This window comes from Poecilia mexicana, unplaced genomic scaffold (genome assembly GCF_051168715.1).
Source record: "Poecilia mexicana isolate PSO_F unplaced genomic scaffold, ASM5116871v1 scaffold_22, whole genome shotgun sequence".
NCBI classification, from domain to species: Eukaryota; Metazoa; Chordata; class Actinopteri; order Cyprinodontiformes; family Poeciliidae; genus Poecilia; species Poecilia mexicana.
In genome coordinates this window covers 24,986,071-25,008,476 of record NW_028263391.1, presented here as the reverse complement: position 1 = coordinate 25,008,476, position 22,406 = coordinate 24,986,071, and the positions used below count along the sequence as shown (strand labels likewise).

Here is a 22,406-nt window from a genome sequence, read left to right as displayed (position 1 = left end):
AAACAATAAAAAAACAACAAAACATACCAAAAGGACATGAGATACAAATCAATACATAACGGGGAGAGTACAGCAGTGTATTTCATAGGAGGTGTAAAGTGTATTTTGGCTACCATAGCAACAGAGACATGCTGATGCTTACGTGTGTTTTGTGATCAACTGAGCATCTCAGGATAACACTAATCCAGTGGTTCTTAACCTGGGTTCGGTCGAACCCCAGGGGTTCGGCGGAGCCTCTGCCGCGGAGGTAAAGACACACTGTGTAAAGTCGTGATGACGCCCCGCTTTGCCATCACTTGCTGCAGAGGATCACGTTACATTGCTGAGCCAATCAGAGCTGCTGCAGAGGATCACGTCACATTGCTGAGCCAATCAGAGCTGCTGCAGAGGATCACGTTACATTGCTGAGCCAATCAGAGCTGCTGCAGAGGATCACGTTACATTGCTGAGCCAATCAGAGCTGCGGGAAGGAGCTCCACTCTCAGCCTGGATTTGAATTTGTGTCTTTAATTACTTCAGTAAAACTCACCGTTTTTACCAAATTCCATAGCTTTCGGTGTACTTCTAAATATGCTCCTTAGTCACATCTTTTCGGGGTTGGTACTGCCTCTAGTGGCGTGGGGGAGGCATTACAACTAATATAATTACATTAATAAATCAGAATACCGCAAATTATTTTCTGTGTCGCGGGGGCGGGGTTCGGTGAATGCGTATATGAAACTTGGGGGTTCGGTACCTCAAAAAAAGTTAAGTTCAATCTGGAAAGACTCAGACGGACAAAAGGGGAACAATTAAAAGATTTAATGACAGGAATGAATAAGTTCTTTGGCGCTCGGACCCCGGCAGCAAATTCGAGCTGAGATTTGATGTGAACTCAATGAACATCCCGATAACTGATTAGGGAAGCTCTCCTCCGGGGCCGACACCGGTGGTGGAGGTCAGGAAAGGGTTCCATCCTGGAGAGCTGAAGGATGTGGGTGGAGAAGGGGCGGTGGTGGGTTGAACGCAGCTGGGAAGCGGCTGACGGCCTGGGTGTGGATCCTTTATGCAGAGCCTGATTGCTGATTGAACGCGCCGGGTGAGGTCCAGGGCTGAGGTCGGAGATGAGCATGACGTCGATGGGCGAATGGAGGGGGCGGAGTTTTCCAGTCTGAACTTCCGCTTTAGCTCCATAACCACTGGCCTAATCCTTTACTCAGCATAAAAAACCAGGAAGCTAACACTGCTAATGTCATGGAGCTGAAGAGTTTGTGAATGGAGTCATAAAATGTGAGTCTGAACGCTGGAGAGGATTTTCCTGACCAACAGATGGAGACGTTTTCACTGAACTCTGAGGTGGACTAAAGAATCTACATGCAGGTTAAGTTGGTGAACTTTAACCTGAACATGTTTGAACATGCAAGTTTTGATGACTGACAGTTTTTGACTGTTTTGAGACATTTTAGGAAGACGTTAATCTTTATAAGTAAAGTTTGTGTTACAATTAATAAGACTTGATTAAAATTGAGTTAAAAATGCAAAATTCACTTCCCATTTATTTGTCAGATTAATACAGAAGAATACAGAGATGATTTTAGAGACTTTCCTTTCAAAGGTTTGTTTCCTTTCAGAAAGCACTGCGAAAACATACAAACATTAATGACTTCCTTCTTTACAGAAAGAAATCACCCCCTTCAGTCCACGTATCGAGCATTTACAGTGGAATTAAAAAACATTGCTTATATTTGCTAAATTAAATAATTTTGTACATGATAATTTGATATAAAACTAAATATGGATGCAGGTTAAAAGAGGATTTCAGGAAACTGCTTGGATCCGTGTCGCTGTTTGGATGAAACTTCTCCTCCCTCTGTTCATCGCTCTCCCAATCTCTCTCTTGGCGCTCTCATTAATTAAACAGTAGATGATGGGATCCAGAGTGCTGTTCAGGGTCGTCATGGCGACCGTGACCAGGTACGGGTCTCTGAGGCGGCGGGCCCAGCCGCAGGCCCCCGGCTCCAGGACGACCCGCAGGAACATGACCGTCTGGTAGGGCACGAAGGAGGCGACGTAGGTGATCAGCAGCAGCAGCAGCAGCAACCCGACTTTCCGCCGCTCTTCCTCCAGGATGGAGCGACTCTGTCTGAGCGACTGCATGATCTGCTGGAAGCACAGCGTCATGACGACCAGAGGAAACAGGAAGCCGAGCACCACCCGAACCAGGGCAACGTCAGCGTCCTTCTGTGTCAGGGGCATCGGCTGGTGGCACAAGTTGAATGACTGCAGCGCCCCCATATGGTGAAGCAGGAGAATGTGAAGAAAAATCTCCAGGAGCCAGACGGCAGCGCTCAGCAGAGCTGCGGCCCTGACCTCTCTGACCCAGTGGAAGTGGAGCGGGTAGACCACGGCCAGGTAGCGGTCCACAGAGATGCAGCAGAGCAGACCCGAGCCCACGTAGAAGCTGTTGTACATGATCAGATACATCACACCGCACAGTTGATCAGAGATGTTCCAGCGCTGCGCCATCCCAATCCAAACAGGCAGAGTGACCGTGTAGAGCAGGTCCGAAACACACAGGCTGACCAGGTAGACCGCCATGTTGTTCCCCTGCAGCGCCAGCTTCCAGGCTACGAACAGAGACAGGCAGTTGGCTGGAAACCCCACGATAAAGAATAAAGAGTAGACGGTGGGGTACATGTGCTGCTCCACCGAGGAGTTGGAGCTGCAGGAGCTCTGGATGAGCGTGGAGTTCATCCTGGCACCACAGAGTCCGATCCTGAATGGGACTGTGTCCGGAAAAGTCTCAGATCCGCTCAGTAATGCAAATAAGACAACTGGACAAACAAGCTTGGGTTTAAAATAGCTTCACCAGGCAACAGAACCAAAAAAGGAAACAAATTTTAGGTCTGAAATGGGTCAGAGTTATTCTAAAGTAGAGCCAGCTCATTATCTCCCAGGTCATCATGGGACATAGAGGAAGTTTTGCATGACTATGTTCATAGAAAGCCTCTCCGATGTTTTTCTTCCGAGTTAAAACTAATATCAGCAGAACGTACAACCTGCACTATGAGCTTTCCAGCAGTCTATTTGCATATGACTCCAAGCTGTTTGATGCCTGCGAGTGATCTGCTATCAGATCGGACCGGTCTCCTCCAGAACGGTTCAAAAAGGTCACAGACCTTCTTCCAGTAACATTTTGTAAAATTAACAGTGAATGGGAGATGTTGCTTTTCTTTTCTTGTGTTTACCAGATGAAGATTTCAGGAAACATCCTTTTTTTTTCTGTTTCCCATTTTTAATTGTAATGTTTTGAAGCTTGAAGAGCTTATTGACTGAACCAGTGTAGAGGAATATAATTATATTAATAGTTAAAAGTCATGTTTGTTGATTCACATTAAGATATGTTTTGACTGAAAAGAAAAGTACTGTGTTAATCTGACCTAGAAGTCAGACAGGAATTCAGATTGGAGAGATGTGAAATAAACAATCACCAAAGAGGGAAACGTTAAGTTGCTGTGCAAGAAACCTTTGGAAAACGTCCTTTCCTGTTTGCGTGTGAGAAAGTCGACCAGAATGGGAAAGAGTCTTTATTTGACAGATAAAGAACCAACAACATGGCTAATAGTTTTTCTGAAGGAGCAGATTTAACTTCCACGAGGTCATCCTCTAACCCTCTGAACTTCCAACACATCCAGTGTAAGACGGAGCCAGAATTGCTATGCAAGCGAGGTCCAGTAACGCCATTGGTCAAAGCTTTCCAATACACAACAGTAGGGCTGGAAGGTATAAAACCCTGATGTCAGAAGTAAGAGACAAGACATTTTGGATTCTGAGACGATGAAATGTGATGTGTGAATCCGCAGATGTGCATTAAATGTCTTCCTATGAGCAGAGAGAATGGAGTTTGTGTATCGTTTCTTATTTATGTATCCATGAGGTTAGCGCCTTTAAATTCCTCTATACCAGCGGACGCCGGGTGAAGAAGTGCTGGGAAAAGCTTTCTGGATTCTCTGGAATTGTAGTAAATTCAAACTAGGAAGAAGATGAGAGAGAAAGAAACGTGAGAGAGATTAACTATTTGCATAAGCAAAGAGTGGAAACTGCAGACAACTATACAAAACAGGAGTGTTGCATGACTATAACCCTGTGATTCACATGCTCTAGTTACCAGAAAATAAGAACTAGGAGCTAAAAATCCAACAGTTTGCTTTCTGAAGCAACATGAAATGTATTTGTGTCATGTGAGGCTGGAGCCAGGCAAAAGTTTAGGAGCTAAATGTTAGAATAGAAACCGATTGTCCCACTGAGGGACATTCAGGTCCATCTGCAGCAATTTACAGGTAAACGGAAAAGAGAAGAATGAGGCTTTACAGTAAGGAACTCAGAGGAAACAACGCAGTTATTATAGGGGTGACATTATGTTTTCCAGCCACATGGTGACATTTTATAGCACAATCAAGTGACTGTGTTAGTTGTTTATAGTCAGTTGCTATAAAATGTAATTTTTTATGTTTCTGCTGGTATTTTTATGATCTATTAGTCTTGTAGCAGCAACAGGCCCAGACGGAGTTGAGACTGGGCAGATATTAAACATCCGGCCAGTGAAACGATGTTCCAGTCGTTGTTCGGTGAATCCATTAGCACATAGCTGAGAATGGCTGCCTGTGGTAAAGTTGTTTAATTATGCAGCAGTTTGATTTTGTTATTCTGAAAGCTTTTCCTGTGCACAGTTTAGCAAAGATGTTTCTGTAATCTGAGTCACATAAAGTTGAACTTTTGACCAAGATAAAGAACCACACTGGATAAAAATAATCACACCTTTGATTTAATTTATGTTCTGTTTTCCTGTAGCACTGACTGCCTTCATGACTGCACATCAGGCAATGTTTTATAAAAAGTTAAAGGGAAACGGAAGATATTAGGCTGAACTAAGTTACACATTTAAAATTGTCAACAGCCGATATTTCATATGAAAACTACAAATTCTCACACAGCATGAGCCGTGGCTCATTTATCTGTCAGCTAATAAAATAAAAATAATATTTTACGTCAGTTTGTTCTATTTTGGCTGAGATAAGGAATGCTCCTGTTAAATAATCCTGTAAATGTTCATTTATTCCACTTCTGTTGAGCAACAATTTGCAAATTAAAAATGTAATTAAGCAGTCACATATTTTACCTTCCAGGTTCTTCCAGATGAGAAACAGAAAAACTCAGATACATTTTATTTTTCCTTTCTTGTTTTTGACTATTAAAAGTAGAAAATCTCATTTTATAACACAATAGAGGAGAACATCCAGGTTTACCAGCAGCTAAAGGTAAACAGAAACATGCATATTAAAACTAAGGTCGATAAACTTTCAGTCACAATGCTCTAAAATTTATATATGAAAGTTGCCATGGCAACAACCACAAACGGTCCGGTGTGAGAGGAGGGTGAATCTTCCTCAAAGTGATGTAGAAAATACATTAAACTCAGTTTTATAAGTTTACAGTTTAAGGAAAAAATCAACATTCAGGGGATTAAATAATGTTAGCTAAAAACCAACATATGTATTTATTATATGTTAAGGTTTTGATCTGTGCAGATCAAAACCTTAACATATAACATGGAAAATGCTATAATAAAAAGAATTAGCTAAGCACCCGGTGAGCTGATGAGATCATGAACATTTAAATTATTAATGTTTCAGTGGCGTTCTGTCAAAGTGGCCAGACTTTTCCAGACAGCATTTCTAAATGCACCTGAGGGAAATATTAGGTCATATCAACAGAAAGGTTTTATCTTTTTAAATACAGACTCTGAATGCTGTGAAACATTTGATCCACTTGTAAAAATCTTGTTCTAAGCTGATTTTTTGCAATAAATAACAGGATAAAGTGCCGTGAAAAGGTTCTGGGCCTCTTTAAGATCTTGTGATATTTTGTCCTTGTTGCTCTGAAATGTTTCAGATGATTAAATACTTTTTGATATCAGAACTGAGCTGAACAGATTGATTCTGACCCACTGATCCTTTCTGATCTGGAGAGTCCAGTTCACAGTCCTTTCACAACACCTGACTTTGACTAGGCCGCTCCAAGGCCATCATTCACTTGCCAGAGTTGTTCGTGTTAAGCTGTTTTGTATTCACCTCACTGGTGTGTTTTTTATCATAAACTGATGGAACTCTAAGAATTTTCTGATGAATGTTATTGATTATGAGAGATATTCAGACTTGTTGAGTTGACATCTCAGTAATCTGGCCTGGTTAATGAAAATGTGAATGTTTGATTATTTAATGAGTGGGACAATTATATTTTCTCAGATGGGCTGGTGTGTTTTCTTTCCTCCTAAATAAATGAAATCGTTCTATGGAAACAACTTTTATATTTACTCAGATTAGTTTTGTTTGGGAGTAAAATGATAAAAGCAATCAGATGTGACAAAAACAGAAATCTGCACAGGAAAACAGGTTTTACAGACACATTTTCAGTCAATAATTTGGATTTACGTTCCACAGAAAACCCCATGGAGCTCAATGTACAGAACTGGGTTTGATCTGCTGCTCAGAAGGTCAGACTCTGTCTGCTGTGACCCATCAGACCCAGAACGTTTTCTTCAAATGTATCCAAAGCTTATCCAAGCGTACCGGAGCGGGTGGGACTCATTACTATTCAGATACTCTAAGGCTTTAGACTCTTATGTGCAAGGAAATAAGATGTGAGAGAACCAGGTGATCAAGAACCAGGTGATCAGGAACCAGGTGATCAGGAACCAGGTGATCAGGAACCAGGTGATCAGGAACCAGGTGATCAAGAACCAGGTGATCAGGAACCAGGTGATCAAGAACCAGGTGATCAGGAACCAGGTGATCAAGAACCAGGTGATCAGGAACCAGGTGATCAAGAACCAGGTGATCAAGAACCAGGTGATCAGGAACCAGGTGATCAGGAACCAGGTGATCAGGAACCAGGTGATCAAGAACCAGGTGATCAAGAACCAGGTGATCAGGAACCAGGTGATCAGGAACCAGGTGATCAAGAACCAGGTGATCAAGAACCAGGTGATCAGGAACCAGGTGATCAGGAACCAGGTGATCAGGAACCAGGTGATCAAGAACCAGGTGATCAGGAACCAGGTGATCAAGAACCAGGTGATCAAGAACCAGGTGATCAGGAACCAGGTGATCAGGAACCAGGTGATCAGGAACCAGGTGATCAAGAACCAGGTGATCAGGAACCAGATGATCAGGAACCAGGTGATCAGGAACCAGGTGATCAGGAACCAGGTGATCAAGAACCAGGTGATCAAGAACCAGGTGATCAGGAACCAGGTGATCAGGAACCAGGTGATCAAGAACCAGGTGATCAGGAACCAGATGATCAGGAACCAGGTGTACTTTTTATTTCTAGCAAAGGGACTTTAATGTCTCATCTGTCCCACTTTATTCTTAGTTAACCTTTTAATTCAATTCAATTCAAAAATACTTTATTAACCCCAAAGGGAATTTAAACAGTCCCTCTTCCAGATAGGAAGGGGTTAAACTAAATCACTTTAAAACCTCAGGACTTGCTCTTAGTCAGGAAACAGAAACTTAAATATAAAGTGAAGGTCGATCAGCAAACAAAAACTCCCAATTTAAGAATTTATAGTTAGGAAGAGAAACATATACAGAAAGAAGTAAATGAATTTCTCTCTTGAATTTTGCAGTAAAGCAAACTAATCCAGGGTCTGTTGAGGTTTCATTAAAACTGGAAAATCTCGTTTTGCAAAGGCTGATGTAAGTTTCACTGCTCTACTTAAGTTGAAGTTATGAGGAACACTGTGAGTGTTCAAAATGTTCTTTTGATTTCTTATCCTTGACAAGATAAAGGCGGTGTCATGTAGCCACTAATCGTCCTGTTTACTATGACTATAAGTTTGAGAATGACATGTGATGGAATCTGAAATACGGTAAACGCAGACGAACGTGTTTAGACTCGCTCGTTTTGGTTCCCATCTGATCTCATCTTAGATGAGGCTATAAAAAACTTGGCTTTGTGAAGATGGAAAGGCTGCCTGACGGATGAAATAAAGAAATGTTAACAGGTAGAATTTAGAAAGAAAACATCTGCAACCAGCTGAACTGGTTACCTGTTGGCTCTGACTGGCAGCTGAAATGACTCAGTTCTGCTGATATCATATTATAGAGGCACATAACAGAAACAGATACAGTTACTATCACCTTTTTCCAGGAACAAGCACAGAGTTTAATGAATAAATAACTTTCTATTTTTAATTTGCATCACTCACAGCCAGTCCTGACCTGAACCTGAAAATAATTTGTAGAAGTTAACCATGTTGGCTCAGAGACTTAAGACGGGTCCAGTGTAGAAAGGCGGGGAAGTAAGTTTCTCATACATACGACATCTTCTGTTGAAGTTACAGTGGAGAGGAGTTCTGTTTAATCTGAAAACTGCATGTTTTACAGATAATCTGAAAGTATTAACGATTGTTCTGACTGAAGAGAGAAGATGGTAATCTAATAAAACCGATAAATTACTCCATCCTTCGCCATCGTACAGTCAGGAGGTCATGCAACATAAAAAGTGAGTCCCAGATTGTAAAGATGAGAAACAGGAGGCAGCAGAGAGCTGTGCTTAGAGGATCCTATGTTGGAACCAATGACAGGTTTAACCTTGGAGGAGCCACAGAGAGCACAGGATCAGTAATGCTGGGAAACATTAAAACATGAGAAGACCACAGAGGTTGACAGTCAGGCAAAGAACGACGGTCAGACAGCTCCTTGTATCTGCCGCTTGATTAACCACCAACGTCTCTGCAGACGGATATTTTCCTCGCTGGCTTCGTCCCTGTTGTTGTTCAGCCTCATCTGAAGGGAAATGACCTTGATTCCTTTATCCTTAACTAGCAGAATAAATCACTGGACCGCTCTGCTTTCTGGCCCTGCTGAAGGAACTAAAGCTGCAGCTGCAGGAATGCTGAAGAAAAGCTTTATTTGAAGGAGTGTGCATAAGACTGACATGACACTGTCATGAACATGAAGGGTCTTTATGAATGTTTATGACAGTTGTCATTAAGAGTCATTCAGTAAATAATGACACTTTTAATGCAAAGTTGTTCTAAAAGTTGCATTGAAAGTCTATTAAAAATGCCAACTTTGCATTAAATTGTCATTATTTACAAAATCATGCAAAGTTTGCATTTTTAATTGACTTTTAATGCAACTTTTAGAGCAACTTTGCATTAAAAGTGTCATTATTTACCAAATGACACTTAACTGTCATAAACATTCATAAAGACCCTTCATGTTCATGACAGTGTCATGTCATGTTTATGACAGGTGTTATATCATGTTTATGACAGGTGTTATATCATGTTTATGACAGGTGTTATATCATGTTCATGACAGGTGTTATATCATGTTTATGACAGGTGTTATATCATGTTTATGACAGGTGTTATATCATGTTCATGACAGGTGTTATATCATGTTTATGACAGGTGTTATATCATGTTTATGACAGGTGTTATATCATGTTCATGACAGGTGTTATATCATGTTCATGACAGGTGTTATATCATGTTCATGACAGGTGTTATATCATGTTTATGACAGGTGTTATATCATGTTTATGACAGGTGTTATATCATGTTTATGACAGGTGTTATATCATGTTCATGACAGGTGTTATATCATGTTTATGACAGGTGTTATATCATGTTTATGACAGGTGTTATATCATGTTCATGACAGGTGTTATATCATGTTCATGACAGGTGTTATATCATGTTCATGACAGGTGTTATATCATGTTTATGACAGGTGTTATATCATGTTTATGACAGGTGTTATATCATGTTTATGACAGGTGTTATATCATGTTTATGACAGGTGTTATATCATGTTCATGACAGGTGTTATATCATGTTTATGACAGGTGTTATATCATGTTTATGACAGGTGTCATATCATGTTTATGACAGTGTCATATCATGTTCATGACAGGTGTTATGTCATGTTTATGACAGGTGTTGTCATGTTCATGACAGGTGTTATGTCATGTTCATGACAGGTGTTATATCATGTTTATGACAGGTGTTATATCATGTTCATGACAGGTGTTATATCATGTTCATGACAGGTGTTATATCATGTTTATGACAGGTGTCATATCATGTTCATGACAGGTGTTATATCATGTTTATGACAGGTGTTATATCATGTTTATGACAGGTGTTATATCATGTTTATGACAGGTGTTATATCATGTTTATGACAGGTGTTATATCATGTTCATGACAGGTGTTATATCATGTTTATGACAGGTGTTATATCATGTTTATGACAGGTGTTATGTCATGTTTATGACAGGTGTTATATCATGTTTATGACAGTGTCATATGTTCATGACAGGTGTCATATCATGTTCATGACAGGTGTTATGTCATGTTTATGACAGGTGTTGTCATGTTTATGACAGGTGTTATGTCATGTTTATGACAGGTGTTATGTCATGTTTATGACAGGTGTTATGTCAGTCTTATTCACACCCCTTCAAATAAAGTGTTACCAAAAAGCTCACATTACTCCGACCCGAAAGGCTCTGGCTGATCTGGCCCTCCTGAACCTTCAGGTCTTCTGTTGAAAACCAGAGGAGCAAAACTTAGTGAGGCGCTGCTCTGCTGATGAACAGCCTTCCTGCTTACAGTTAATAAAAACATTTAAAATTAGAATATTACAACAAAATAGACCAACAACAAAAAACTACTTTTAAAACGTCTAACATTATTTTCAAAAGCTCCTTCATCTGAATCCATATCCTAATTTACTGAAATGACTCTCCTCACCAATTTGCTGCTTATAATTAATTTCTCTTTTAATTCTTTGACTGTGTCATTGTGTTTCTGCCTGTTTACTTAGATTGGTCAGTTTTTCCAGTGTTTTTATTTCTAACCTCCATAAATCTTTTCATGCACTTAGCTGTATGAAACATGATGTAAATCAGGTATAATTGTTTGATAATTAATCTATATAAAGTTATTGGTCATCTTTATGACTACATACCTGTTATTTACACAAACCTTCTCATCTTTATGAGTTTATATCACTGAGTTTCACCTTTAACCTCTCGATATTCACAAACCGAATAAATACAAGATCAGAAAAATCTGTATGAAGAGACGGTTTATTGTCTTACAACTTGTTATAAATCAAACACATACATGAAGTATGAAAAATTCACTTTAGGCAGAAAAACAGAAATATTGACACTTTTAAAGAGGCGGAGCCTCCTGTTGGTGAGCTGCTGTATTTCACCAGAGGAAACGTTTACAGAAGGATGAAAGTCAAAACAGGATCATTTTACATTCTTCATTCTGCCTTCAGCAAAGAGAGACATTTAAAACATGACAGTAAAAACATGACCAGCTGCATGAACAGTTTATCTGTAGCAGTTAATGTCAACCATTTTGTTACTTAAAGGTTATTCCACCAAGCTTTCTCGGTAAAGGGAAGTGGTTCAGTGCCCACAGAGAGAGAGAGTGCCATGACAGGGAATCAAGAGAAATCAAAGTTAAGAGAAAAAAGTGGTTTTACAGAGCAACCTGTGCATCCTGTAAGCAGTTCCTGGCTGCAGGAACTGCTTCCTGCAGCCAGAACCTGCTTCCTGCAGCCAGGAACTGCTTCCTGCAGCCAGAACCTGCTTCCTGCAGCCAGGAAATGCTTCCTGCAGCCAGAACCTGCTTCCTGCAGCCAGGAACTGCTTCCTGCAGCCAGAACCTGCTTCCTGCAGCCAGGAACTGCTTCCTGCAGCCAGGAACTGCTTCCTGCAGCCAGGAACTGCTTCCTGCAGCCAGAACCTGCTTCCTGAAGCCAGGAACTGCTTCCTGCATCCAGGAACTGCTTCCTGCAGCCAGGAACTGCTTCCTGCAGCCAGGAACTGCTTCCTGCAGCCAGGAACTGCTTCCTGCAGCCAGAACCTGCTTCCTGCAGCCAGGAACTGCTTCCTGCAGCCAGGAACTGCTTCCTGCAGCCAGGAACTGCTTCCTGCAGCCAGAACCTGCTTCCTGCAGCCAGGAACTGCTTCCTGCAGCCAGGAACTGCTTCCTGCAGCCAGGAACTGCTTCCTGCAGCCAGGAACTGCTTCCTGCAGCCAGAACCTGCTTCCTGCAGCCAGGAACTGCTTCCTGCAGCCAGGAACTGCTTCCTGCAGCCAGGAACTGCTTCCTGCAGCCAGAACCTGCTTCCTGCAGCCAGGAACTGCTTCCTGCAGCCAGGAACTGCTTCCTGCAGCCAGAACCTGCTTCCTGCAGCCAGGAACTGCTTCCTGCAGCCAGGAACTGCTTCCTGCAGCCAGAACCTGCTTCCTGCAGCCAGGAACTGCTTCCTGCAGCCAGGAACTGCTTCCTGCAGCCAGAACCTGCTTCCTGCAGCCAGGAACTGCTTCCTGCAGCCAGGAACTGCTTCCTGCAGCCAGGAACTGCTTCCTGCAGTTTTCCTGCATACCAGAAGAAAATGTTTTGGTGTGAGATGTGCAGCGTTATCCCACAGAGCATGGATGGATTCAATAATACAAGTTAGTCATGCAATAACAAACAACCAAACACAAAACAGTTAATAAAACAAACACACATGGAATAGCAACCACTAGAAAGCAGAAATCCTGCTTCCGTCCCCTTGACTGATTGCTTCCATTAACTTCATTTCAGTCCATTACTTCTATAATTATGAAACCTGTGCAGTGATGCTGGTTAATTATCAGACAGCTCTGATGGTCTGCATGACTTCTGCTACTGGAGTCGAATCCTGTGAGAAATGGACGCCATGTCCAATCAGAGAGCTGCTCTGGATGTGAATGGACCACACCCTTCATTCCAGCTGAGCTCTTAATTATGACGCACTAACCTCAGCCTTGTTCATGCACGTCTTCCATAGTTTGTCTTTCATTCAATATATAACAATAAATATACAGAAAATGCAGCAAACCTCCATTGTAACATTGCGATGCAGTGAAAATGAAATATATACAAGGAATTATAAGACTAATTAGAGAAAAAGAGTCCAAAACAAGAACATTTTAAAAAAGAGAGACTTCCTCTGTCCAGCCAATAGAGTCAAAAATAAAATATTACAACCATTTAGCTTTCTGCTGTTTTTATTTACAAAATGAATGGGAAAGTTTTGGAATCCTTCATCTGAGGATCTGTTAGGATCTGTTAGGATCTGTTAGGATCCCTGAACGGTTTGGTCGACTATTGAGCAGCCTGTCATGTGTATGATCGTTTCTGCTCTGACAGTTGATCTGCTGCTTCTCCCTCAGTACTTTTACACATTTGAAGATATTTTTCCTTCATGCCTTTTGTTATTAACTCATCTGTTTTTGTTTGCCTGTTGTTGTTTTTCTATTCAATTCATTTCAGTTTATTTACGTTGCACAACTTACAATAAAAGTAATCTCGAGGCACTTTTCAAAAAGTCCTTTCAGTTCAGTCTCATCCATTCCAGTTAATCTGAGTTAATCTGTCAAACGGCACATTAAGCTGTTTATTCAAATTGGGTTAAAAAGTTTTCTATCTTAGCAGATTGGATCAGGTTTGTATGCAGTACTTGAATTACTCATTAACTCACAATGAATAAACCAACAAAAAGTCTGAAAGACCCACCAAATGTTTACGGTAAAACATTAAAATAGCTTAAACACATACCTGAATTTAAACGTCTCATAGAGGAAGTGAGCTGAATGCACATTAAGTCAGAACTAGGAGGGATGTAATATTGATAGTTTTGTTCTTGAACTTCTTAGAGTCATGGTTGGACTCCGTTTGTGGTTCGACTGCAGAAAAAGTTCCTTAACTTTTTTCCGGAAGTTTTTCCCAACAATGACGTAGAGAATGGGGTTAAGAACGCTGTTGAAGAACGCCAAGTAGGTGAAGATCTGCCCACAGAAGTACTGGATTTCCTTAGAGGTGCAGAGTGTCAGGATGCCGGCCTTGTGGAGCCAGGTCGGGACTTCCCGCAGATGGAACGGGATCCAACAGATCAGGAACGCCAGCAGGACGACCAGCACCAAAGTGTTGGCCTTGTGGTCATTTTTCTTTGCATTTACTCCTTCCACAAACCTGTTTCTCAGAGCTTTGAGGATCTTCACAGTGCAAAAGAAAATGATGGAAATGGGAATAAAAAACCCTAACACCAAAATCATCAACTCAGTTGTCTTTGGATCATCTTCAATACAAGAAGTAATATTTTCGTGAGATATCAATTTCCTGTTGATAAATTTTGGAACACTAAGAATTAATCCCAGAATCCAAACCACAACACAACTAATTTTAGCAAATTTTGGGCGACGCATTTTTTCATGGGACAGTGGATGGACCAGAGCCAAATAGCGATCGATGCTAACCAGAACCAGGAAGTAGATGCTGCAGTAGGCGTTCATCAGGATGCTCACGTTGACCATTTTGCACATGGCAAGACCAAAAATCCAGTCAAACTTATTCCAAGCGCTGACAGCCCAGAAGGGCAGGAAGGAGACCAGCAACAGGTCAGCAGCAGCCAGGTTGCTCAGGTAGATCTCAGCCACGGTGCAGGGCTTCTTATGGAGGATGAAGACCATCAGCACAAAGAAGTTGAAAACTATTCCCAGAACAGAGATGGACAGGATGTACGCTGGGACATAAGTGAAGGACCAGTCGACGGATTCATGTGAGCAACTAGGTTGTGTTTCGTTTCCATCTTCAGCCAGTGAGGTCAAATGAGCAGGGAGGCTGCAGAGAAATGATGCAAAATAAAACTAAATATTAATGGTGCGTTCACACCAAACGCGTTTTGAGCATCAGGCGCGTCTGGTTTACATTTAGAGTCTCTGTGGAGGCGCGTCGAGGGCCGTTGTGCCGCAATTTGAACCGTTTGGAGTGTTTGATGTGTCCAAAGTGTCCAACACTCCACATAGACTTTGGATGTAAACCAGACATGCCTGACGTTTGGTGTGAACGTGTCATTAGAGCAGGCAAGGTGAGTTAAACGTTATATATGGAGCTATTACAAACTAAAAAACTGATTTTAAATTATTGCCAGCTGGCCTAAACAGTTTAAGTGAGCCCTGAAAAGTATCTGCAAAGCCTATTAACAGAACTGTTCAGTAATAATAATAATTATGATTATAATATCTCTTTTACAAGAGAGACCTGACCAAGCCTGGCAGAAACGGAAAAACAAAACAAAAGCACACCGATACAACACATAATCACAATTAGATAAACTTGCAGTAAATTATTTTATGGCTCTATTTAGACTTTGCATTTCACCTCAGCATATCTCTCATGTTCTCTGTGAACATTAACAAACTTATTAGTTGTATTTTTCACCTTCAAATGTTTCTTCAAACTGAATAAAGCATGTTGAGACAAACTCAGCCTGTAAGTTGATAAAAAGAAAAACCTGCTCTTCAGCTTTAAATGCATCAGTCAGCACTCTGCATGCAGTCATAATACTCATTACTTTGCAGAACAGTAAATATTGTGTTTAATTAGGAATATTCAGCAAAGCCTGTGCATACCTGGTGGTTAAAAGAGCCATTGTTCAGAGAAAGCAGCCAACAGCAAGTCTTCACTGCGTGTCCTCGGTGTGTGTGGAGTGTGTGTGGAGTGTGCAGAAGTAGGTGAGCTGGTTCGAGCTGATGTGAGCCGTCTTTAAATATGAGATGACTTGCTTGGTTCCCACCCACTCTTCAGGATGTCCCTCCCCAGTTCTCCTCCTGCTGCTGCACAGTGACTCTCCAGCAGAGCAGATCTGCTCTGGATCTGATTAAACTCCATCAGTCAAAGTCAAGACGACGAACAAACCGGCTTTAATCGTTTTACATGGCGAGGGATGACTAGGATGGTTTCTCTCATTTCTACACATTAGGAATAATTGTGTTTTACCATAAACCCATAAAATATTCAGTGACCCAACATTGTTTGGTTCTGAATCAATTATTTAAGTAACTTTCTTAAAGCATTTATGAGGGAACAATAACCAGGATTCCAGATCTTTAGACTCTGTGTTCAGATCTCAGACCCAAATATCTAAAATAATCTTATTTAATAAAGTTTTAGAGTCTAAGTGTGATGATCTATAGATGTTTGGACTTTTAGTTTCTGGTTTTGATCATTTTTTATTATTTTTTTAGATTCTGGCCTTAATTTGCTTTTCTGTGTTTGAGCCATTTGAGACAGAAACCCTGGACCTTACAGAGCAAATTTTACATTTGAAATATATTTATTTTCTTTTTGCATTGTGTATTGTGGCCCAAAGTAGCATTTCTGGATTCCTGGAGTTCTTGTAAATTTGCCTCCATCTTGTCTAAACTCTCCCTGCTGCGCTGTGGGGAGTTTCAGTTCAGCTGCTTCCATGTTAACTCTTTGAGAAAATGTTTTTCTACTTTACAATTTTAACAAAGTTTTTAGTTTTTCCCCCAGCTGTGCCACATTTCCCCGATCAGAGAATCTGCTTCTCTTGACTTTTACAGCCTCAGCATTTGGATTCCTGGTATTTTATTGTTCAGTGCTGCTTCTCTTCCATTTCCTGATTTTATAGCCAAGCTCCCTGTCCGTTTTAATAAATTTCCGTTTTATTAAACCTTCCACTAATGGAAGGTTTCAGGAATCTGAAAAAATCCAAGATTTACAAAGTGGAGTCGTTTTAAAACTGAACACATCGAGTGACGTGTTTAAATCATTCAGTAGGAAAATAATCCACATGTATTCAGTTACTCACACAAGCACACAAGCAGGAAGACTTTATTGCAATAACAATTTAGTTTTTGTTTTTTACAGCACATTTACAGAGCATGAATGTGATGATTTATCCTGCAAAGTCAAAAATATATGGAACCTAAATCATTTGACTTGAGGCAGGTGAATCAGTGGCTCCGTTAACTGGTGTCACCACGCTGCAGTCATGTTGAGTCTGTTTGAACCCGGCCCGTCCAGATGCAACCCAATCCGGTTCTGGTTCTGTCGTTTCCATGGAGATTCCCGTGAGCCTCCAGCTGATGGAGGTTCAGCTCACTTTGACCCGAGTCTTTTCAGCGTATGCATTAGAATCACAATATTATCCAAACTGCAGCTGCACAATGCAGCTGGGTTCAAATCCCGGCTCAGTTGTTCTGCATGGAGTTAGCATGTTCTCCCTGAGCATGCCGGGTTCTCTGCAGGTTCTCCGGCTTCTTCCCAGTCCAGAAACACGACTGCTACGTTGATTTAACTCGGAGGAATAACTCAGCTCTTGACTCGTTCTCTTTGTGGTTCTAATTATCCGAGGAAGTAGAAATCTAACTTATTCCTCAGCCCCATGAATCCAACATATTGTAATCGTCTAATAGTGCATCTGCATGCTGGCTGCGGTCGGGTCTCTACCGGCTGTTAGCTAAACCCGGGCTCAACGGGTCACACCGCACCGACTGCCTCCCTGCCTCCTAATTTTCATCTGAACTGACCTGATGTTCCATCTGAACCTGTTATAGACGTAAAAACAGATAAACGAATAGCAGAGAAGTATCTGATCATCCTCTGGGCTCAACAGAACTGTTCTGTTTCCAATGAAGGATGCCAAACAGCAGGATGAGATTATGGGACAAATATGTTTTAAAAAGCATTAATATGTGAAATGCATTGGTTTCAGAAGTTGTAAATGTAGGATGCAGAGTTTCTGCTCAGCTAAAAAGCAAATGGTGAGTCAGCATGACTACGTGCAGATCAACATAAAGCATACAGCATGTGATCCGGTCCTGATGCCTCAGATTCAGGATCCTGCTGGTTTTTGTCAAAGTTCCTTAGAAATCTGCTCAGTTTGTGTTTTATGCTAAAACGCCCAAAGCTAAAACCAAAACAGATGGATGCAGTGTTATCTGAGATCAGAGCTAATCCTGAGTCACACCTGACTGAACAACCCTACAGCGTTACCATGGAAACAAAAAGACTGAAATTCCTGAACAGCACCTTAGTCATGCTAACCTTAACGACCCGTTACTGGACCCGTTACCAAGTGGGTCCAGTAGTTTCTCCCACCAAGAAGTGTGTTCACCAGAAAGTCATAATGGCTGCTGACAGTTTCTATTAAATATTCTGTAAGAAATTAGCTTGGTAGCACTAAAATTAAAGCTGTGCTGTCTGGAACTGTGTTTAAACCCAATCTGCTGAACATATTTAATAAGAGCCGGTTTCCAGACAACACTGTGCTGATTGTATTAATCATTTTCCATAGGGGAAAGTTTAAAGTAAGTGGAGTCAGCAGGTAATGTCAATCACACTTTTTCCTCTCAGGCTGACAGTTTAACAAGAGAACCTGAAAAGTAAGCCGAGCTCTGAGGCAGGAAACAGTCGGGAAGAAATACAAAACATAGAAAGCAATAGAGTAGACTTACAGCAACAGGGTGGAATTATATATTAGGGCTGAATAGCAGCAGTGCTGCCTGGCAGCAGGAAGGTCCTGGGCTCAAATCCCAGCCTGGGGTCTGTGGATGTTCTCTGTGCCTGTGTGGCTCAAACACAGAGCTGGTTTGGCCACCAACACAACGTCTGTTCATGAAGCTGCTGAAGTGACGTTTAAATTCCTCAGAGCTTCAGACGCAGACAGGAACTGTAACCTGAAACTGTTCGTCCATTCTGGGTCAGGCAGCTGCTTCGTCTCTCTGCCCAACTCCTGTCCAAAAGGGCCGGTTTCTAAAAACTGTGTCCCAAATCCAACACAGCTGAATCAAAGGGCTGAATTACATCCTCAGGTTATACAGAATCATGCTAATGACCTGATTAAATGTAAACTAAATTTAGCTCAGGACTGGTGACAACCAAGAACTGGGTAAAGAACACTTGATGATGAGATCTGAGATCTCATCATCACCTCTGTGAACCAAGATCTCATAAATCTGACACACAATCAACGTCCGCTAACGCTAAGTTAGCGTCTACAGTCCACATTTCTACATGAAAGATCAGGACTTCTGAAACTCTGGAAAGATGAACTTTTTTCCAATCTGATGGCTGAAAAACCTGAAGATTAAAATCTGTAAATATTTTTACTGTTGAGCTCACATGTCTATTTATTCAATACCTTAGCAGCAAAAATGGGTTTTTGAAATGAAAATGTTGCTTTTTTCATCAATAAGGTTTCAATTAAAATGCAATTAATTACAAACCTGTAAATTAACTCAATTAAAGTTTCCAATCCAGTCCATCCACTAATCCCAATTGATGGATAATCTGTCAAAAAATTGGCAGTTAATTTTAAATGTGATATCAGCATGTCTTCATGTTGTCTTTTAAGTGAGAAATTCATCAAGAACACAAAAGTGTGGATTTGGTGAAGGAATGATAAATTTTTACTTCAGATGTTCACCTATGAAAAATGTAAAGTGTAAAAAAGGAAGAAAAACGATATAAAAAGCTCACAGTTCAGGACAAAGATGTCATTGAGTCTGTAACCATTAAAGTGGACAACACTAGAATAACATCCTCTACCAATGCCGCCTGCTCAGGTCGGAGCAGAATTACTGTATTAATTGTTGTGCCATCTTATGAAGAGCAGAGGAGGAAGTGGTTAGAGTCCTATTTGATCTTTAGCATTAAAGATGACCACCGGCCGTATTTGCTCTGTTCTGTTCACCATCGTAGACACCAGCGAGCGCTGATATGTGGTCATGTCTGAGCCTCTGCGCTGGTGCCTGGCCCTCCTGCAGACGGCATCAACTTTCCTTCTGAAGTACTGACCAGAGAAGACGTAGAGCAGCGGGTTCAGCAGGCTGTTGAGAAAGGCCAGGTACACGGAAACCTGATCGCCCAGGCTGAGAGTGTGAGACCACAGCTTTCCGTCCAGCACTTCCACATCACACAGCGTGTCGAGGAAGGTGAGGACCTGGAAAGGACCCCAGCACAGTAAAAATAGCAGCGTGACGGCGTAGACCAGCACCGTGGCCTTTGTATCGTTGAAGTCATGAAATGCGAGGTTTTCCGTCCTCCGACTCAAAGCCTTGATTATATTCCAGCTGCTGAAAACAATGACAAGGACAGGAAGTGCGAAGCCTAAGGTGTTCATCATAATCTGATGGGCAAGCTTCCAGGAACTTCCATGGGTGTAATCTAGAATGCAGGAAGTGGTATTGTATTCCTCAATAAACTTGACCTTTCTGTGAACTAAGGTTGGCAGACTGAGAAGCAGCCCAAACATCCACACAGCGAAGCAGGTTATCTTAGCATACAGCGTCCGTCTCAGCCACCGCGCCATCATGGTTTTCACCAGCGCCAGGTAGCGGTCGATGCTAATCATGACCAGCGTGTAGATGCTGGTGTAGAAATTGATGACAATATTGGAGTTGACCAGTTTGCACAGAGCGTCTCCGTACGACCAGTTGAACTGGTTCAGGATGTACATGGCCCAGAACGGCAGGCCACACAGCAGCAGGAAGTCGGCCAGCGCCAGGTTGCTCAGGTAGATCTCCGCCACGGTCAGGCGGTCCCTGTGGGCTGCGAACACGGCCAGGACGAAGCCGTTGAGGAGAAGCCCCAGCAGCGACAGGATGAAGATGTAGGGAGGGATGACGGTGTGGATCGTCTGCCAGTCTGTGGGGTCTGGAGCGTCCGACGGGCCAGACGGGACAAACCAGCTGCTGTTCTCAGACCAGGAGGCCGTAGATACAGGCAGGAGAGACTCCATGAGCTGGAGACAAAGAAAACCCAGTGAAATGATGTAGATGGTACTGGTGGACGTAGAATTTTATTGTTAGGTTTTGTGGTAATATAGTGATTCTGATAAAGATCATGATTTTGAAAAAAATGACCTGTTTTTAGGTAATAAGTCTGACTGGAGCATTCATACCACCATAAACACAAATACTTTAAAACATTCCCAAAGTTTCCATTACTTTAAAAGTGAGACATCACTAAACCGCACACAGTAACTACATTTAATCATATTTTGGAATTTACTAATATTTATTGACGTTTTTGTGGAACAAACGGTGGAAGAAAAAAGCTCAAATATTACCAATCATCCTGTTTGACTGGAAATCGTACTGGACACCTGATGGTATCTCACTGTAAAGTCGACACATCGCAGACAACCGTCTGCTGTTGCTCTGTTATTTAAACAACAAACTGAACTTAATGCTCTGATCGACAATTACGATCATTTGGAATAATTGTATGATTTAAATGACTTTTTTAATGTTTGAGATGATTTTTCCATCATACTTCCTTCCATCCGTTGCTTCAGATAAACCAACCTGTGGGGCTTGTTGAACAGCTGAATCATGTAAAGTTTCAGTAGATTTTAATCTCCATGTTTGTGACGGTAAGTCATCAAATCCCAATCGATCAGCTTTCAGTCGTTCTGACCAGCCGATGCCACCAATCGCTGCGGCTCTCTAACGTTTTCCTTCCTCCTCGCCGTTTGGTCCTGGTTCAGCCTGGCGGCCAGTGAATAAAACAAACCGAACTCAGTTACTGTAAAAAGTTGTGATTTGTTAATTGATTCAAAATGTTTGATCGACCATAAGAATATTTATGTTGGATTTTCTCCTGAATAAACAATAAACCCAGATAAAGGGTATCTTCATTCTCACCTTGAGTTTTTATTCATATCTCTACATTTTACATCCATTTATACAAATCGATAAATGGACACATGAATAAAAGAAAATGCATATATCTCTATGTTTGAAGACAGTAGTTAAAGGAAATGTCATTTTATTGTTAAAGTATAAAGTAGTTGTGGTAATAATAACTGATCTAATATCAGACACTGAAGGAAAAATAGTTTTAAGATCATAGCTTTAACCCAAACTTCATGAAAGTGACTAATAATCCTGCAGATCATTTCCACGTCTTCAGCGCCGTAAAGCTTTCAGTTCTGTTTTCTGGTCACTTCTGCCTGGACCGACACCGATTTATTATGTAAACCGCCTGTTTCTGTTTCACCCAGAACAAAACAAAACCAACCGGTGACGTTCTTACCTTCAGCTGGAGGAGAACGCTCCTCATTTGGTCAAGGCAGCTGCCATCTGCAGCAGGTCTGAGCTGTGCACACCGAGCTTCATCCAGCACGCAGCAGTGGACAAGCAGATCTGCTGCAAGGAGCTTTGTATACAGCTGAGTTCCTCCACACCCTTAGCCAAGGACTTTCATTTATCACATTGTTTGGGAAACAGTCAAAGTTCTGTTGACCTCATGTAGGAAGTTAGTGTAAACTGCAGAGTGCAAAATGTGCTGGAGACGTTCAGGAACACCAGTGTTTCCTCCTGCATCAGTTAAAGTTTTAAACCATTTAATACGTTTTAGGACTAAAGATAATCTGAACATAAACTAGAATCGGTTTTCCAAACTCACAGATCTTTAATCTGTTCAGTGATTTATAAACGACCATCAGCAGTTTGAAGTCTCTTCTCTCAGTGAAGGACTGTAGAACCGG

The 22,406-nt window shown here is 41.5% G+C and overlaps 3 protein-coding genes across 3 annotated transcripts; all 3 read right to left on the bottom strand.

The window, feature by feature from the left end:
- Positions 1-1,762: 1,762 nt before the first annotated feature.
- LOC106923013 (G protein-coupled receptor 4-like) lies at positions 1,763-2,915 on the bottom strand. Its single transcript, XM_014995837.2, has one exon. The coding sequence runs from the start codon at positions 2,731-2,733 to the stop codon at positions 1,798-1,800; it is 936 nt and encodes a 311-aa protein (XP_014851323.2). The 5' UTR covers positions 2,734-2,915; the 3' UTR covers positions 1,763-1,797.
- An 8,215-nt stretch (positions 2,916-11,130) lies between these two features.
- LOC106923012 (B2 bradykinin receptor-like) lies at positions 11,131-15,646 on the bottom strand. The gene is made up of 2 exons (XM_014995836.2): positions 15,520-15,646; positions 11,131-14,728 (listed from the first exon to the last, which is right to left on the bottom strand). Exons 1-2 carry the CDS (start codon positions 15,537-15,539, stop codon positions 13,720-13,722), a joined length of 1,029 nt encoding a protein of 342 aa, XP_014851322.2. The 5' UTR covers positions 15,540-15,646; the 3' UTR covers positions 11,131-13,719.
- A 3,654-nt stretch (positions 15,647-19,300) lies between these two features.
- On the bottom strand, positions 19,301-21,510 carry bdkrb1 (bradykinin receptor B1). Its single transcript, XM_088002551.1, has one exon. It carries the CDS (start codon positions 20,652-20,654, stop codon positions 19,542-19,544), a length of 1,113 nt encoding a protein of 370 aa, XP_087858677.1. The 5' UTR covers positions 20,655-21,510; the 3' UTR covers positions 19,301-19,541.
- Between the last annotated feature and the right edge of the window lie 896 nt (positions 21,511-22,406).